Source organism: Topomyia yanbarensis, chromosome 2 (assembly GCF_030247195.1).
Source record: "Topomyia yanbarensis strain Yona2022 chromosome 2, ASM3024719v1, whole genome shotgun sequence".
Classification (NCBI taxonomy): Eukaryota; Metazoa; Arthropoda; class Insecta; order Diptera; family Culicidae; genus Topomyia; species Topomyia yanbarensis.
The window spans coordinates 348280832-348301514 of NC_080671.1; the positions used below are offsets into that span (position 1 = coordinate 348280832).

The 20683-nt window shown below is 38.1% G+C and overlaps 1 protein-coding gene across 1 annotated transcript in view; it reads left to right on the forward strand.

The window, feature by feature from the left end:
* The window catches only part of LOC131684178 (ceramide synthase 6), a 53477-nt gene extending 32975 nt beyond the window's left edge, over nucleotides 1-20502 (forward strand). The window contains exons 3-5 of the mRNA XM_058966828.1: nucleotides 10834-11277; nucleotides 11337-11597; nucleotides 18844-20502. Coding sequence (XP_058822811.1) covers nucleotides 10834-11277; nucleotides 11337-11597; nucleotides 18844-18999 — 861 coding nt within the window. The 3' untranslated portion in view covers nucleotides 19000-20502. The remainder of the gene's footprint in view (nucleotides 1-10833; nucleotides 11278-11336; nucleotides 11598-18843) is intronic.
* The last annotated feature ends 181 nt before the right edge of the window (nucleotides 20503-20683 follow it).

Genomic DNA, 20683 nt, shown 5'->3' on the forward strand with positions numbered 1-20683 from the left:
GTAAGGATACACTGGAATTTCCCATATAAATCGGTACAATCGTAATACCTCAGAGGCTAAAAACTATTGAAATGGTCACCAAATTACTTCTAATCGTAGATCTAGATCACTGATTGCCAATCAAACATTCTTTGAATATATTGTCCACTATCGACGATTCCGGAAGTCCGGAGTTCCGGGCATATTCCACAATTAAAGTCACATCGGTTCATCGGTGATGACTGAACCGATTTTCTCAAACCAAATCAAATGGAAGGCAAAATATGCAGTTGAGTATTGCGTAGCCGCCCCTTCCCCCCCTCCCCACCTTGCCCTTAGACCTCCCTCCTTCATCACTCCCCTCTTCTTGGATCACCCTCACGCCCAGATTTCCTTCATCCACCCCGTATACCGAAATAAGATGAAGGATTTCTGACGCATCCTCCACACCCACTCTACTAAACCCCCATTCCCTACACGTTCAAACGCATTCCACCAACCTTTGCAAATTATAATCACATGAAGATAACATTGAACTCATGCTTATTAAGCTAATTAAATATTATTCTTTTGCCTTTCTTATATAGAAAGGTTATGCAATTGCTCCAAAAACCGACTTTCTAACCGAGGCCCGGAGGGCCGAGTCTCATATAACATTCGACTCAGTTCGCCGAGATCGCAAAATATCTGTGTGTATGTATGTGTGTATGTGTATGTGTGTATGTATGTGTGTGTATGTGCGGATTTGTTAACAAAATGTCCACATCGGTTACTCGGAGATGGCTGAACCGATTTTTACAAACTAAGATTCAAATGAAAGGTTGCTATTGAATTTCATTTTCAACCGACATCTTATTCCGAATTACGAGTTGAAGAGTATGGTTACAAAACAAAATTTGTTGATTTTTCCAAATCAGTTTCTCGGAATTTTCTGAACCGATTTTGACAAACTTAATTTTAAATGAAAGGTCCATCAGCTGCTGTTGAATTTTGTGTGGATCCGAGTTCTGGTTCCTGAATTACAGGGTGATACGTACGATCACGCAGCAAATCCCGATTCTAACGAATTCTGCGATGAATGTAAAAAGGTGATTTTTTCCAAAATGTAAACACAACTGTTGAATTTGTAGATCTAGGTCCCCAACAGTCATTCAAAGTCTCTTTGGCCACACTGGCCACCATCGACGGATCCGGAAGCATCCAAAGTCAGAATAACGGTTATATTGGTTTCTCGAAAATGGCTAGATTTGCTCAACTTAGTCTCAAATGAAAGGTGTTGCGTCCCCAGAAACTGATATTAAATTCCATCTCCATCCGACTTCCAGCACCGGAGTTACGGGTTGTGGAGGTCGATCACATAGAAAACTCCGATTCAAACCGATACCGCGATGAATGCAAAAAGGTGCTCTTATATATACTTACCAAGTGTAATAAGAATGAAAGACATTTCCATAAAGTTATATTGTACGAACCAGTTTGGAGAAATGAGAAAGGCACAATTGCACCTCTAGGTGGATTAAAACAGGTTTTGCCTTTCTCATATAAAGAAAGGCTATGCAATCACTGTAAAAATCGACTTCTTAACCGAGGCCCGGAGGGCCGAGTGTCATACACCATTCGATTCAGTTCGTCGAGATCGGCAAATGTCTGTGTGTGTGTGTGTATGTATGTGTGTGTGTGTATGTGTGTGTGTGTATGTGTGTGTGTGTCATTTAAACTCACACAATTTTCTCAGAGATGGCTGAACCGATTTTCGCAAACTTAGTTTCATCTGAAAGGTATAACGCTCCCATAAGCTGCTATTGAATTTTTAGTTGATCCGACTTCCGGTTCCGGAGTTACGGGTTGAAGAGTGCGGTCACAAAGCAAATTCCCATATAAACTGGTACCACCATGATGTTCAAATGATGTAAAACATATTAAAATTGATGTAACATTACTCTAGTTTGCGGGTCTGGATCACTAATGATCAATCAAAGCAGCTTTGACCAAATTGGCCACCTATGACGGGTCATGACGCCCCCGGGGAACTCGCCAAGTTCCTAAGCTAATATCACACCCATTCCCCAACGAATTCTCTACCGATTTTTACAAACTTGATTTCAAATGAAAGATACAGTAATACCATTGACTGCTGCTGAATTTCATTCGGTTCTGACTCTTGCTTCCGGAGTTACAGGGGTGTTAGTAAGGATACACTGGAATTTCCCATATAAATCGGTACAATCGTAATACCTCAGAGGCTAAAAACTATTGAAATGGTCACCAAATAACTTCTAATCGCAGATCTAGATCACTGATTGCCAATCAAACATTCTTTGAATATATTGCCTACTATCGACGATTCCGGAAGTCCGGAATTCCGGGCATATTCCACAATTAAAGTCAAATCGGTTCTTCGATGATGACTGAACCGATTTTCTCAAACCAAGTCTCAAATGGAAGACAAAATATGCAGTTGAGTATTGCGTCGCCGCCTTCCTCCCCCCCCCCCTCCGTCTTGCCCTTACACCTCCATCCTTCATCACTCCCCTCCCCTTGGACCACCCTCACGCCCGCATTTCCTGCATCCATCCCGTATACCGAAATAAGATGAAGGATTTCTGACGCATCCTCCACTCCCACTCTACTAACCCCCATTCCCTCCACATTCAAACCCATTCCACCATCATTTCAAAATATAATCACATGAAAATACTATTGAACTCATGCTGATTAAGCTAAATATTATTCTTTTGCCTTTCTCATATAGAAAGGTTATGCAATTGCTCCAAAAAACCGACTTTCTAACCGACTCATAACATTCGACTCAGTTCGCCGAGATCGCAAAATATCTGTGTGTATGTATGTGTGTATGTATGTATGTATGTATGTATGTATGTATGTATGTATGTATGTATGTATGTATGTATGTGTGTATGTGCGGATTTGTTAACAAAATGTCCACATCGGTTTCTCGGAGATGACTGAACCGATTTTTACAAACTAAGATTCAAATGAAAGGTATAATATTCCCATAGGTTGCTATTGAATTTCATTTTCAACCGACATATTGTTCCGGATTACGAGTTGAAGAGTATGGTTACAAAACAAAATTTGTTGATTTGTCCACATCGGTTTCTCGGAATTTTCTGAACCGATTTTGACAAACTTGATTTTAAATGAAAGGTCCATCAGCTGCTGTTGAATTTTGTGTGGATACGAGTTCTGGTTCCTGAATTACAGGGTGATACGTACGATCACGCAGCAAATCCCGATTCTAACGAATTCTGCGATGAATGTAAAAAGGTGAATTTTTTTCCAAAATGTAAACACATTTGTTGAATTTGTAGATCTAGGTCACCAACAGTCATGCAAAGTCTCTTTGGCCACACTGGCCACCATCGACGGATCCGGAAGCATCCAAATTCAGAATAACGGTTATATTGGTTTCTCGAAAATGGCTAGACCGATTTGATCAACTTAGTCTCAAATGAAAGGTGTTGCGTCCCCGGAAACCGATATTAAATTCCATCTCCATCCGACTTCCGGTTCCGGAGTTACGGGTTGTGGAGTGCGATCACATAGAAAACTCCGATTCAAACCGATACCGCGATGAATGCAAAAAGGTGCTCTTATATATACTTACCAAGTGTAATAAGAATGAAAAACATTACCATAATGTTATATTGTACGAACCAGCTACTAAATCATAGTTTGGAGAAATGAGAAAGGCACAATTGCACCTCTAGGTGGATTAAAACAGGTTTTTATTTAAAGCTTTTCCATGATCCAAACACACTAAAAAAGTTTCTTTTACGTCTTTAAACGTTAAACTACTTTTAAAAAGAGCATAAACAGGTGAATTTACTGTTCTTGTTGGAAAAAAAATTCCAAATGTTTCGAAAATTATAGTATTTTGGAAGATTTTTATTAAATACATTTTGATAAATGGTACTTAGAATTATATCCTGTAATAAAATTACAGTTTTTGTATGTCAATTAGTATGAAATTTAAAAACATGTATAAAGTTATTGTTAGAAAAACTATTTTACCGATAAGTTCTCTATCATACAATCACATTCAAAATGTTTCTTTTCTCTTTGGGCTTTTGTTGACAAAATATAAAAAATCAGAAAAAATGGGTTTTTTGTAATTTAAAGTTTTAACACAAATTTTTATTTTCGTGAAAAATGACACAACCTTTTTGCCTTTCTCATATAAAGAAAGGCTATGCAATCACTGTAAAAATCGACTTTTTACCCGAGGTCCGGAGGGCCGAGTGTCATACACCATTCGATTCAGTTCGTCGAGATCGGTAAATGTCTGTGTGTGTATGTATGTATGTGTGTGTATGTGTGTGTGTGTATGTGTATGTGTGTGTGTCATTTAAACTCACACAATTTTCTCAGAGATGGCTGAACCGATTTTCGCAAACTTAGTTTCATCTGAAAGGTATAACGCTCCCATAAGCTGCTATTGAATTTTTAGTTGATCTGACTTCCGGTTCCGGAGTTACGGGTTGAAGAGTGCGGTCACACAGCAAATTCCCATATAAACTGGTACCTCCATGATGTTCAAATGATGTAAAACATATTGAAATTGATGTAACATTACTCTAGTTTGCGGGTCTGGATCACTAATGATCAATCAAAGCAGCTTTGACCACATTGGCCACCTATGACGGTTCATGACGCCCCCGGGGAACCCGCCAAGTTCCTAAGCTAATATCGCACCCATTCCCCAACGAATTCGAATACCATTGACTGCTGTTGAATTTCATTCGGTTCTGACTTTTGCTTCCGGAGTTGCAGGGGTGTTAGTAAGGATACACTGGAATTTCCCATATAAATCGGTACAATTGTAATAACTCTGAGGATAAACACTATTGAAATGGTCACCAAATTACTTCTAATCGCAGATCTAGATCACTGATTGCCAATCAAACATTCTTTGAATATATTGTCCACTATCGATGATTCCGGAAGTCCGGAATTCCGGGCATATTCCACAATTAAAGTCACATCGGTTCTTCGGTGATGACTGAACCGATTTTCTCAAACTAAGTCTCAAATGGAAAGCAAAATATGCAGTTGAACTACTACATTTCAGAAATTTTTTGTTATTAGCATTTTGATTTAAATAGTGTTTAGAATCATATTCAAAAAGAAAATTGTATTTTTGACTGCAAATAGTATAAAAATATGTCAAAAGTTGTTGTTAGGAAAACTTTTTTGTTGAAAGCTTCTCCAAGATCCAAATACACTGAAAAAGTTTTTTTTGCATCTTTAAAACGATAAACATTAGATTTTTGACATTTTATGATGGGGTAACGCGAATAACTTTTAAAAAGGGCATAATCACACAAATTAACTGTTTTTGTTGGAACAAAATTCCAAATATCTCGAAAACTATCGCATTTTGGAAGATTTTTGTTAAATACATTTTGATTTAAAATGAGACTTTGAATTATATTCTGTAATAAAATTATAGTTTTGTGTGTCAATTAGTATGAAATTTAAAAACATGTATAAAGTTGTTGTCAGAAAAACTTTTTTACCGATAAGTTCTCCATCATACAATCACATTCAAAATGTTTCTTTTCTCTTGAGGTTTTTGTTGACAAAATATAAAAAATTAGAAAAAATGGTTTTTTTTTACAATTTTAATTTTTAACATAAATTTTTGTTTTTGTGAAAAATGACAACATTTTTTAGAGTATATTTTTTGTACATAAATATTCATTCTCTGAAACTAGTTCTCAGAAAGTTTTGCTGTATAAAATACAGTAATCGAACAAAAAAAATTTGAAATTATTGCGCGTAGAAATCATTACGCCCTTTTGAAAAGTTGCTCTTGTATCAAAATATTGCAATTGTTAAAGAAAATAATGGAGATTCATAATCCGAACACAACTTTAAAGTTTCGTTCGAATCGACGATGGTCATATTTTGTGGTCGGCCGGTTTCTCATGGAATCCCTCATTAGTTGTCGCTTTGTAATAATCGTAGTTTTTCGTACTAGTGTACAATTGTTATGTACTAGTCGTATGTCTATCTATGTATGTTTTCGTCTGAGTATTTGTGACAGTTGGGCCAGGGAATGGATGTAAAACTAGCGTGCATGATAGAATAGTGGCTAAAACTTCTGGTGATCAATTTGTACATTTGGTTTTATTTATTCGGGAAAGTCGGACTGAATAAATTAGGGTACAATGAATTTACCGATGTACGTGAGTCACCCATTCCCCACCAGCATAGCACGATGAAAAAAAATGCAATTGTCATTAATGGTAAATATACAACATTTGCTGCATTAAGACGAGTTTGATTGCATGTTACATGTGTTTTTCTATTCTACTTCATTAGTCTATACTTTTGCACATCTATTAGTTTGCTTTTCCATTAATGATGTATACCAAAATAGTATCGGTAAATTCATACACTTCTAATCAAGCTCTTTTTTTCTTTATTCGGCACGTTATGATTCCTTTTATTGGTATATCTCTACTATACGCTATCTATACTCATATAGGTACAAACGCTCGTATCCTTCGCGATAACACAAGCAACCACGCAATTGCAATAATCCATACATACTTACGCCCGCGATTTCGCCTACATGAAAAAAACCCCGGTAGTAAGGTAAACGTAGCATCTTTAAACTCCCAAACGCGGTCTCAAATATTAACCCACTACTCGCGCGATCATGAAACGGTCACGTCCGGAAGTCTTACCTCGGTCCTAGCAGTCTGGACTAATGTCTTCAGTTGAACCAATCAAAAAAGTGACGCTCATATTCACTAAACAACACGTTCCATGGTGACATGACCTAGAATTCTAGTGATATGGGGAAACGGACTCTCTTCTACCATCTGTACCATACATTAAAAATTAAGCATCAGATTCATGGTTCGCGCGCGATCAGACAAGAATACACGCTACATCATTATAAAATCGAAATTATACACGCGAAGTCACATACACGTGTCGAACACGTTAATATACAAACGCGCGAGCCCTTCGCGATCATCCACAGCACCTATATCCGCAATCTGGTAAACATGATAACATCCCGGTGATAAAATGAATGTCTCAGCTCCTATAAATTTTCAAACGCGGTCTCAAGCGTCAACCTAAATACTATCCTTGATATCAGCAGACTAAGTCCATGCCTTCAATTGGACCAATTAAAAAAAGAAAGCTCTCATATCTACTAGACTCCACTTTACATGGCGACATGACTCTAGTGATATGGGGTAACTTACTCTCTGTCAGAATGTGAATTGTACACCGAAAACTAACTATCAGAATGAAGGTCCGCGTCACCATCCAAGAACGCACGCGTATATAGGAAGGGCCACATGGTTACAAAATCCAGCTTTGTACACGCGAAGTCACATGAACGCGATCACACGTGACAAACACGTTAACATACGAACGCTTAAGCCCTTCGCGATTAACAACGCACACCTACGTTCGCGATAACGCTAACTTAATAACACCCCGGTAATAAGGAGAACGTTTTAGCACTTACGAAGTTTCGAACGATGTCTCAAACGTCCGTTTTCGCGCGCTCATGGATCGGTCACGTCCGGAAACCATTACTCTCTGTCCTAAAAACTTAGGTCCATACCAATAGAACCAATAGAAAAATAAAGCTCATATCCACTAGATAATACGTTCCATGGCGACAGCAACGGGAACTATACTGATATGGAAGACCTAACTTTCTTTTAGCATCTGAGCCGTACAACAAAAATAAATTATTAGATTCACGGTCCGCGCACGATTATCCAAAGAACACACGCGAATATGCAAAAGGCACACGGTTAAAAAATAGAATTTATACTCGCGAAGTTACATACACGTTAGCACACGCGACATAACGTACAAATGCTCGAGCTCTTCGCGATGATACAGGCGATCGCAAGTCCCTGAAGCAGAGAGATCGTGGATTTCGCACAATGATATGCACGTTGCATTTTGTGCAGTGGATATTTAAGTAAACTAACGTTCGTCATGTGATGATCGATTATCCGTTCCAAATTTTTTAGGAGAAAAAACTTAAGCTGATAAGCCTAAAACTCTTGCCTTCTATATAAATTGAGCATCTACCGTCTAGAATAAATCTAACAATTATTTCTCGCCTTGCTTTCGGTATATAAGCAAGACTGGAAAGCATAATCTTTTTCAAGATATTTCTGAATATCAAATCCTATATGCGGTAGCTCGAAAAAGACATTTCTTATATGCACTACCAGCTGACCTGAAAGCCCTCGATTCATCACGCTGACGTCGAGGTTGAAGTATTTCAACCAAGAATTGAAAGGAAGGAAAAGTGTTGTATCATACTGTGGCAGAAATGGGTTTCCTCTCATAATCGGCAGTGATGCAAATGCCCACCACATAATTTGGGGCAGCTCACATATTAATTTGAGAGGCACCGAATTAATAGAATACTTAAGTAGTACAAATCTGCACATACTTAATGCAGGAAATCGACCAACATTTGCACGAGCTGGCAGAGAAGAGGTGTTAGATGTAACTCTCTGCTCTGCCGGTATTACGCATGAGTTGGCAAACTGGCTCGTACCAAACGAGCTCGAACCGTCGTTATCTGATCATAAGTACATCGTCTTTGATCATTTCCACTGTCGGTAAGTTGGATAAAGCACAAGATTCGCTCTTGAGCTGCATCCGAATATGCCAACCATTGGCATAGCTTGCAAACTTGCGTTCAAACAAAGACTTTTCTGCCGGATGTGAGTCCGAAACTGTCAAAGAATTTGTTGCATTTTTCCACCAGGGGTTGAAAGTTTTATTCCTGCTATTCTAGCACCTGCAGATCGTTCAGCATCCCTCCGGAGGTGCAGAATCCTATGTTTTAATTGTTCTGTGTCGTTATTTTTCTTACCCCTAACCTTACCACTTCCCCAATCCTTCCCATCAGGAAAATTATGAAAAGACGATACTTGACAAGGCACAAACCTCCAATCAACATGGAGAACATGTCATTTGAGCCAGACGCTACTGATTTCTGATTCCTGAAGCTCTTCTCCTATACTTCTTCAGTCTTTCAAGCGCAGTCCTCCACCAGGCGGGTTCGATTAAACAGTACGAAGTTGACAAGCTTCTTCGTAGGATGCTACTATGAATGAGTATGTCGTATCCACGACGTCAGCCGTCTAGTTGATTAATTGTTGGAGAATATCCATAAAATTTGGTCGCCAAGTTTTCCAAAAGGAGGTTTGTAGTTTGGGATTATGATATGTTACCATATTGAGGGTGACATCAAGAGGATCGAAAGATATATATTTGTGATCGGCTAGAGACGGTTCATTTGGAACCTTCTAATTTCTCAGCTCATGCGAAGATCTTTCGGAGCAAAGCGGTATGTCTACTTATGCATTCCATCAGTTTAGAGCCTCTCAGATCGATGTCAAATTTCATCGAAACCTCAATTTCTGTCGGAACTTGTAAATGAGACGCTAGAGGAGTTCAACTGGCTGTAATACTAACTATCTGTAGCGAAGAAGACATTATATATCATTTTAAATATATTCCCTAATCCTATTATCAACTAAGGCTGTCTGCCGATTCTAATGCAGAAACGCTAATGATGGGCCCATGAAGAATACGCCAGACAACCTTAATTGACCCCCTTCGACACCAGATGTAAATGTCGAACAGATGCCTTGCCACACGAGTTATTTCAAAACTTCGGCAGCGGAATGTGTTGGTAAATCTCTGGCACCTTTCCTGGTCCAGGCGAAGGAAAGGCTCTTCCTTCTGTAAAAAATCTTCAGTTTTTGTGGTTTGTATATCCTTCTTGTATAAGAACAAAAAAGCAGTTCTATTATTCAGTTGCTTAACCTTTAAAGGCGCAAATTAATTGTTTCAATTTCTGTGAAAATTGTCTCACAGAAATAAGGCGTTACTACTATTATTTAGAGATGTTTTTCGCAATGCCTATGCACTATGCCCGAAAATGTGCAATCGTAGTGTTAGGCGTCAAATTGTCTGCAATATAAATACTAGCACCGTTAGACTGCATGATTATTACTTTTGATCACGCCAAAGGAAAGAAATGATATCGCCAGTTGATGAAGAGTGGAGAGGTTTTTCAATATAAATTCAATAATAGATTACTCCAAACATCACGCATGTTTCCGTTGCTACGTTGATCATAAGAATTTTGAGGTCACGTTTAAAAATAACCACTCTAACATAAGTTCAATAGAGATACGAAGCGTTAATTTGCCTTTCGAAATTCCCGTCTTAAACCCACTTGAAGCAGCCATTTGCATAGAAAAATCTGCCGGCTTATAATATCACTAAATCCGCACTTCTAGAACGTGTACCACTCGTCATGCATGCTGCTTGGTCGAGCAGTGTCTCTAATGTTCCTTCCATAGACGGGTAGTACTATTTCTAGCTGGAATCAGAAAGTGGCGGTTTATTGCAAAAGTGATTACGCAATGGCTTACAAATTGGGTTCGGAGACGGGAACTGGCACGTTAACTCAAAGACTCACTCGGCAATTGCACTGCTTTGCATAATTGCATATGACAATTTTCAATTTCAGGTCGTCCTGTAGACTTATTTCATATGGAGATTTGCAATGTGTTTGTTCGGAATTTATATTAATTCTGGCACTGAATGAAATGCACATCATTTCTATCTGCCAAACAAACAAAAAAACGAACATAACAATTATTGAAATGTGATCACAGGACTTACACTTGCAGATTCTCATTTAATTACAGATATGTTACACTCTTCTAACGTCTTTTAATTTCTGTCACTACATAATAATTAAAATTATACTATCGACTCATAATTATTAACGACTCGTATCCTTATCTATTTCAGATCGTCCAACTAACGAAACAGACCGATCTCAGCGAGCGACAAATCGAACGATGGTGGCGACGTCGGAGGGCACAGGACAAACCGACCACCCTGATCAAGTTCAGCGAGAACTCGTGGCGGTGCATCTACTACACGTACAGCTTCATCTTCGGCTGTATTGTGATGTGGGACAAACCGTGGCTTTGGGAAATCAAGCACTGCTGGTACGGCTATCCGCACCAGTCGGTTACGAATGACATCTGGTGGTACTACATGATCTCGATGGCCTTCTACTGGTCACTGACGGCTTCCCAGTTCATTGACGTCAAGCGGAAGGACTTTTGGCAAATGTTCACCCATCACATGATAACGATTCTGCTAATGGCGCTGAGTTGGGTGTGTAACCTGCATCGGGTTGGTTCGCTGGTTCTGCTGGTGCATGATTGTGCCGATATCTTCTTGGAGGTAACAAAAGTTTCGTTTCGGATTTGTCTTCAATACTAACATTATGTGTTCAATTTTAGGCCGCAAAGATTACGAAGTATGCACAGTATCAGAAACTTTGCGATGCAATATTTGCAGTTTTCACCGTGGTATGGATCATCACTCGACTGGTGCTTTATCCTCGAGTCATCTACAGTTCCTCGGTTGAGGCTCCACAGATACTACCGATGTTCCCAGCGTACTATATTTTTAATACCCTGTTAATCCTTCTGCTTATCCTGCACATCGGATGGACCTATCTGATTATGCAGATCGTTATCAAAGCAATCAAATGCGGACAGGTAAGTCACTACCATGAACATCTGTTGGATAAATCAAATTGCTTTACACGATTTTTTGTAATGTAATCCGTTACGTTGGAGGGAAGGGGGGGAGGGTGTTGCTTCTCTAATCTTCCGGTCATCACATCATATGATTTGGTATTCTTAGTATGTATAACAAACATAACGAAGTGACACAAGTTGCTAAAAGCGCAATAAAATCTTGTCAATCCTATTTTGCATTGGATTGTCTGCACTAAAGATATCATCAAGGGGTCGCTCATAAATGACGACGAATATTAACAGTTAGGGTGGAGCGTAACGCAACATGATAGCGAAATAAAAGTGCTTGAAAGGGAAAGGTATTTTAGATTAGATTATTTCCTTTTTTCTGCGAGACATTGTTTGTGAGTGGCCTCCAAACAAACAATATTCCATAACGAATATCACGTAGCATCGATGTCAGAGCAGTGGGATCAAGGCCAAGTTCCCTCCGGTTCATGCTAAACTGAGAAGCAACTTCTATTTAGGTACCGAGAACAGACGTCCAGCGTAAACGTAAAAGTTGAGAAAAAAAATTATGGTACATCCAAAGAAAATTTTGATGGTTCTACCGTTGTTCCATTTAGTACGTGAGTTTTACCAAATTGACAGTGGACCACACAATTGATGCCCAAGTGACTATCACAACCGTAGTGGTCTAACGGAGATTAGTTCAAATAGCAAAACAAGTATTTTAAACTTCATACCGGCTTGAACCTTCGAACCGGTCACAAATCTTGATAGCTCCTGGTTTACCTAGAGTTTTTCAACAGCAACAGTCTTTCTCAAGGCTACCTATATTTTCACTCGAGCAGTCTTTCTCAAGACTACCTATATTTTTTCGACAATTAGTCTTTTTCAAAACTATCTACTTTTTCTACTCAATCAGTCTTTTTCAAGACTAAAACATTTTTCAAGAACAATTTAGCCTAAAGAAATATTTAATTCTTCCAACATGCCTGGGTCCTCCCAGAGAGGCCGTGTGCCAAAAATTAAAGCTAAACGAAAAAGGGTATCTTCTCCACCCGAAAATTCAATTGACTGCAGCAACTCATTCGATGTTTTATCCGAATGTGAAGCTGATGAAATTTCTAAATTTCCTCGCATTGCGCGTAATGCCAATGAGAAGAGAACACAATCACCTCCACCTATAACAGTGATGATCTCCGACTTCGGACTGAGCTTTCGACGTTCCTTCCGGACGTAAAAGTCTCTTTTCAGATTGGCCGAAGAGGAGAATGTCGAGTTACAGCGGAGGAATTGATTGGCCACAAACGACGACTCCAGTATCTTACGGAGTAGTTATATAAATTTTATTCATATGATTTCAAGACAGATAGACCATTCAAGGCTGTCTTGAAAGGGCTACCTCAAGGTCAAAGTTTGGATGAAATATCCAACGAATTGAAAAATTTACTTGGCTTTTCTCCTTCACAAATTATTCTTATGAAGAGAAAGGCGACCGCGCCAGTACGCTCTGGAATTATCCAGGAGCTATATTTAATTCATCTTAACCGTAATGAGGTTAATAATTTGAAAGTAATTGAAAAAGCACGTTTTATGTTCCACGAGCGAGTACAGTGGGAACATTATAGACGACATGGGGGCAGAATTCAAAATCTGACCCAGTGTCGTAGATGCCAAGGCTTTGGGCACGGTACAAAAAATTGTCATTTGGATTCAAAATGTATGATCTGTGGTGATAAATCGCACACGAAAGATACTTGTCCGGTGAAAAAAACCACAAAAAGTTTCAAATGCGCTAATTGTAGCGAAAATCATAAATCGAATTTCTGGGGTTGTCCTGTTCGAGAAAAAAATATAAATTCTCGTTCTAGACAACAAAAACAACAAATAAAAAATGTACCTACTGCTTTAGGTACACTTCAAGAAAACACGCCCAAACGTGTTAATCCGATTCAAAATAGATTAACAACTTCTTCTACCTCCGTCACACCATCCTACAATGGTGTGTCATCTTATACTTCAGTGACAGGTAGCAATGCCAAAATAACGGCTACAACTATCACGCCCTCAATCTCGTTTGCACCCAACGCTTCCTTTAGTCCAATGGATCTAGGTAGCGTAACGGAAGAAAAATTAAAATACCTACAGGAGGCTATGTTACCTATGATGATTTCCATGTTAAATTCTACCTCCATGTTTGAAGCTTTTCAAGCGGGTTGGGAATTTGCTAACAAAATTGTAATGAAATTAAAGTTTAGCAATGACTTTAAATAATCATTTAAATTTATTAAATTGGATTGCTCGTTCATTAGAAACGTGCGAAGACGAATTTTTCAACTTCTTGAGGATACATAATGTGTATATAGCCGTTGTGACCGAAACTTTTTTAAAACCAAATATTAAATTGAAGAGTAACTCTAGAGAAAATTTTCAATAGGACGTAAGTAACAATGAGAGATTCTCTTTGTGGTCTTTCTCTTCTGTTCATTACTCGGCAATTTCAACATTTACTACTCTACTCTTTGCATAATATTGTAGTAAAAACCATCGGCTTCCGATATGTACTGTAAAATTAGTACAAAGTGTTGTAATGACGTCGTAATAAACGAAAGAGAAAGTAAACAAATAGAGGCTCTCAATGTTACTTACGTCCTATTGAAAATTTTCTCTAGAACTCTAATTTTGTTATTCATCGATTTGATCGAATTGTTGGATTCGGCGGAGGAATCGCAATAGCGGTTAATCGCACGATTACGCTGTCTCTTGACACCAAGGTGATTGAGAGTTTGAGTATCGAAGTTGAAACTGATCTTGGTATCATTTTTATATCTGCAGCCTATTTGCCTTTTCAGTGCACTGGCGAGCAAATTAATTTCTTGAAGGGAGACTTACAAAAACTTACAAGAAATCGGTCGAAATTCTTCATAATCGGTGATTTTAACGCCAAACACCGAGCCTGGAATAATGCTCAAAGCAATTCCAACGGTAAACTACTTTTTAATGATTGCTCTTCTGGTTATTATTCAATTTTGTTCCCGAATGGTCCTACATGCTATTCGCCTGTAAGGAATCCATCAACAATTGATTTGGTTTTGACAGATCAAAGTCACCTTTGTAGCGAATTGATTACACATGCTGACTTTGATTCTGATCATCTTCCAGTAACTTTTTCACTTTCTCAAGAAGCTGTTTCCAATCCCATTAGCTCAGTGTACAATTATCACAAAGCGAATTGGGAAAGGTACAAAACTTATATTGAGAATAATTTTAATCATGACCTTGATTTACAAAATAAAACTGACATTGATACGGCATTACAAAATTTAAGTATATATATAGTTGATGCTAGAAATTTATCAGTACCAACAACACAGAAAAAATGTAATACTTCTATTATTGACGACGATCTTCAACTTCTCATTCGCTTGAAGAATGTTCGAAGCGTTAATATCAACGTTCTCGTGATCCTGCTATGAAATGTATCTATCAGGATCTACAAAAAGAAATTAAGCATAGATTCACACTCTTAAGAAACGAAAATTTCGCGAAAGAGGTTGAACAAATCAAGCCAAATTCTAAACCTTTCTGGAAACTTTCTAAGGTTCTTAAGAAACCTCAGAAACCAATTCCAGCTTTGCAGGAAGGTGACTACATACTTCTTACAAACGAAGAAAAAGCTCAAAAACTTGCTCAGCAGTTTGAAAGCGTCCATAATTTTAATCTCAACGTTGTGAGTCCTATTGAAACCGAAGTCTTACAAAAATATGAAAACGTTTCAAATCAAGTATTGTCTCTAGACGATATTGTTGAAACAAACTATGATGAGATCAAATCCATCATGAAAAAGTTAAAAAATATGAAAGCTCCAGGTTATGATGGAATTTTCAACATTCCCAACCTTCCCGAAATCACCATGAGATTCTTGGTCAAAATATTCAACAAATGTTTTGAATTAGCATACTTCTCTAAAAGATGCAAAAATGCCAAGATCGTTCCTATTTTGAAGCCAGATAAAAACCCAGCAGAAGCATCTAGCTATCGACCAATTAGCTTACTCTCTTCTATTAGTAAATTATTTGAAAAAATCATCCTAACTAGAATGATTTCACATATCAATGAGAATTCTATTTTTCTTCCTGAGCAGTTTGGATTTCGTATTGGACATTCAACTACTCATCAACTTGTGAGAGTAACTAACATGATAAAGGAAAATATCTCAGAGGGCTATTCCACTGGAGTTACTCTTCTAGACATCGAAAAAGCTTTCGACCAAGGAGTTTTTATTCTCAGGTGATACGATCCTCAAAAACGCCGATCAGCCATGTTGGTTTTAGAAACAACAGCAATCAACATTGTTTACTAGTTCTCTCCATATGTTTGCTTGGATTTCAGTGGGTAAATAAAGTTGTTCGCTGTCATTTTTCTTCCCCGCAGTCTGATGCACGCTTACCTCACTCCTCACCTAGTTACTGCCAAATACGAATCACCTTAGAACTCTAAGCACCTTGCTTTCGACAGTGTTTGGCACAAAGGTTTAATTGCCAAAATGTGGGATTTCAATTTTCCAATTTACATAATAAAGATAATTAAAAATTATCTTACTAACCGTACCCTACAGGTTTCTTATCAGAATTGTAAATCTAATAAGCTACCCGTTAAAGCAGGCGTCCCTCAAGGATCAAGCGTCGCACCAATACTTTACAATATTTTTACCTCTGATCTTCCAAATCTTCCTACAGGCTGTAGAAAGTCACTTTTCTGTGATGATACTAGCATCTCAGCCACTGGGAGGAGTCTTCGTATTATCTGCAGTCGACTGCAACGAAGCTTGAATATTTTCAATGATTACCTGAAAAAAATGGAAAATTTCCACTAATGCGGCAAAAACACAATTTATTGTGTTTCCGCATAAGCCAAAAGCTTCTTCTCTTAAACCAAATAATAACCATATTATTAAATTTAATGGTTTGAATTTAACGTGGACAGATCAAGTTAAATACTTGGGTTTGATTTACGATAAAAAACTCACTTTTAAGGATCACATTGAAGGAATCCAAACAAAATGCAACAAATATATAAAATGTTTATACCCTCTTATAAATAGGAATTCTAGGCTCTGCTTAAAGAACAAACTATTAATTTATAAACAAATATTTAGACCGGCAATGCTATATGCAGTGCCAATCTGGGCAAGTTGTTGTGCTACTAGGAAGAAAACGCTTCAAAGGATTCAGAATAAAATTCTGAAATGAATATATTGGCTCAAATGACTACGTCCGGGGAACGTGCCATTTGAGCCAATATATTCTGATTCCTGATATGACGAACGGTGTTATAAGCAACTTCCGACAAAAATCGTTGCAATCTTCAATTGTAACGATTAGCTCTCTTTATAGTTTATAAGTTAGTTTATAAGATTTGTTTAACTCCTTATTCAGAAGACAAGTAGATTTAAAACACCCTACTGAAAAAAATACTTAACTGCGAAAGCATATTATAACTTAATAATAATTAACTGAATCATTTAAACAATAGGGATGAAAAGTCACCACTTGTGGCTGAACACCCAATATACTAAATTAGAAATGTAATGCAAACAAAACAATATAATCAAATAGAAAATAATATTAAAAAAAAGTATTTTAAACTTATTTGTTCGATACCTGGGTGTCTGTTCTCAGTAATTTAGCTGTAACAAATTCATCCTAATTGAAACGACTAAGCGGATAGTATAGCCGACGGGAGAGGCATTTAACAAGTTTAGGAAAACTTTGAGTGAGGACGAGAGGACGTCTGATGAGGAAGATCACACCTAACAATATCCTCTATATTAAACAAGCATGCAACAGAATAATACAATCTGATGCAACAATCATTTAAGCAACCATCAATACATACTAGAACAGAAAGAATAACTGGTAGAATACCTGGAGGGAATTTAGTATTCGTGGACTTTACGTTTGGCAGCGCTCTTCGATTTACTAATAGTCGCTTGATCCGCTTCAGACCTAGGGGACCCAAGAGGAGATCAGGAAAAAGACAGAAGCGAAATCAATGCGAAGCTTTAGTTGCATCACTGACGACTTAGCATGCGTTGTTAGGAGCAGGATAACAAACAAAACACTTAATTTCAGGAACTGTACGAGATGGCGCTGGGCCTGTGGCCTTCGACTGGCATGGTCCATTCTCATTGGTTCGGAAGTCTTCTTGGCTATTTTTGAAAGATGTGTGCTCCTACTTGCAAGTCGATCAATTCGCTTGGGTGGGGGAAATGTCTATCCTACTAGTTGTCGACTCTTTTGACTGTGGGTATGAGGCTAGTTCAGGAAAGGAGCGCAGGACTGACACCTAGTTAATTATACAGGACTTGTTCTTACGATTATTTCACTCGGCCAAGCACACCGGCTCTCGGAAATGATAAGCAGCCCTTTCGGGTCGGAGTTGTCTGTTCGAGTCGAACAAGGCGGACAATCGGTTCGAGCAAACTTTGTGGGGAATAGTAGATAAATAATTTTTATGTCCTTGATGGGCAGAGACTCTTTTTGTGAAACCCTAAAATGCTTTCACTCGTCTAGCTACTCAGAATAATAATAATAGAATAAAATTGAGGGTTTGCCTGGTCCATAATGTAATGAATACGTATATTGACTAGAGCAGATATAATCGAATTCTGTTAAAAGATGAAATAGCACAGTTGTAGAAAAAAGTAGGGAGTAAGAAATAATACTGCTAGTAAGCTCACCGTATCAATTAATAGTCGATTGATCCGCTTCGGATCTAGGAGACAAAAAGGAGATTAGGAAGAGACAGAAGCGGACCCAATGCAAAATTTGCCAATATGACGTATACTCCAAGGCGATGCTAGGATGATTTTCCATAGGATTACACAGACTAGATGATACGACGTTACACGTATGTATGTATGAATGTAAGCCCTTATGTATGCCAGAATGCATGGATGTGTATAGGAGCAATGTATCCCTGAGTAACATGGAAGGGCAGCCTCTGAGCCGCCAAAACGCTCATGGGAAGCCGGGTGCGCGGTCATAAATATGACCATAAAGCACTGCACACACTGTCAAGTGCAACGGTGAGACGGTAGGTGTACAGTTAATGCACGTAAGTTGCAGAAATAGGTTGTTTAGACAGCCCGATTGCACATTGATAAATAACAATAACTGTAACAACAATTTAAATTATTCTAGCAATTAATCCAATCTAGCAATTCATTAAACTATTTCTACGCAATTTCTTGCAGATGGACGGTGATGTTCGCTCGAGCTCTAGCGACGAACTATCGGACAGCTCCGAGAATGCCCGACCCGTCGTAGCCAATGGGACTCCAAAGAAACAGCACCGGCCGTCGCCGAGCAAACCGACATCCGGCTCTAACCAGTCGTCACCTAAGAAGTAGAGGCAGAGGCATGTTCCGATCATCGTTAGGCTGCTACTAATATTATTATTATTACTACGTTTACTTCTATTTCTACTGCTACAACAACAACAACTACTACTACTACCGCTGTTACTATGCTAGTATAAAGAAATGCGTGTGTTGGAGAGTAAATAATATTTAAACAAAGTTAACCCAATCTATTTAAGTGAATGGAAATTTTCTTGGTACTGAATCACAGAACACGAGAAATCAGAATGAATCGTTTAAAAATGAGCGCAAGTGTCTAAATTACTGAACATATTTTAGAACCAATTTTTGCTATTGATATATTTATTATTTTGGTAAAAGAAAATGAATGATCGTTGTCGACAAAGAAAACTATTTTAAACGGTATGTTCTGCGAGTGCAGCTTGCGCAGAGAATCGTATCCGAGGTAATCTATTTGCCCAGAGATCGTTTGGTACTGCAGCAAAGAGTACATATGCGATAGAGGAAAAAAAACTGGTAGCATGTGTTTGAGACTAAAAACGGTTCACTTACGATTTCATTTATACATTCCCGGACCCGGAAGATAGTTTTCGCTTGCACAACTGAATTTGAGGGTTTGACGCGAAATAAAAAGCTACACAGAATGGACGAACAAAATACTCTACTTAAAGCAGAACTTTCACAATTTGGAGCGATTCTAAAACAGCACTATGTATATTGGTGAACCATAAACGGGGCTATTATAGTGGTTCCGTTGTTTAGATGAAAACTGTGCTTTTAAAAAGCACCGAGCAATCAATATTTTGCTTGTATAGAAAAAAAATAAATTAATTAAAGTAATAAAGTTGACAAAATATCTCCGTTGAAATACACTCCATTTTATCATGCTTTCTCATAAGGCAGTTTGTCGTTTGCCCATGAGATATGTATGTTTGCAAATACACAATTGCCTTTTCATTAGTCAACAAAAAAGGAACTTTGCGTTTTCTGAACTGCAGTTGTTGATTTTATCACATGTAATAAGTTACGTCACAATTTTTTATCTTCCAAAGAGAGAAAAGGGCATCGGTTGGGGTGAACATAATCCAAGACAAACAACAGCAACAAACCGGTAACAATAAGAATAAATGTAGTTTAGTTAGTATTTGGAAATACTGATTTTCAGATTACCATTCTAGTAAATATCGTTTAGTTTACTGTCCTAACGTAAGTGTCTGAAAATGCGGGAAAGGGTGTACGGGAAATCAACTAATAGTGCAACAAAAGGTACTGCTGGCTAAGTTTCCAGTGGCCATAGCCCACATGATCACTCCGAGTCTGCTTACTGGCGTTAATTCTTTCTCGTATCGCATTGCATTCTATGGCTTTCGTTGCACGCATAAGATGCGCCTTGGAAGTACTTCGTGAAAACTGTTGAAAAATTCTAAATCATCAAACGCTGTAAAATCAAAAGCCGGCGGGAAAATTGCAAAAGATATAGTGATTAATCTTACTGTGGGAAATGATGCACCTTATAAAAGTGTATAATGAAAATTGTTTCATGTTTTGTTATTGTTGATGACAACCTAAGGAAAAAGGTCCAGATTTCATCGATCGATACGGTTCAGCGAGGTAATGATTATCATTGAAGGCAAGTTTGACGCTATTGCACGAATCTTTGATATGCACCGTCGTTTACTTCTACGTTAGAACTTTTCGCGGGATAGGAACAATG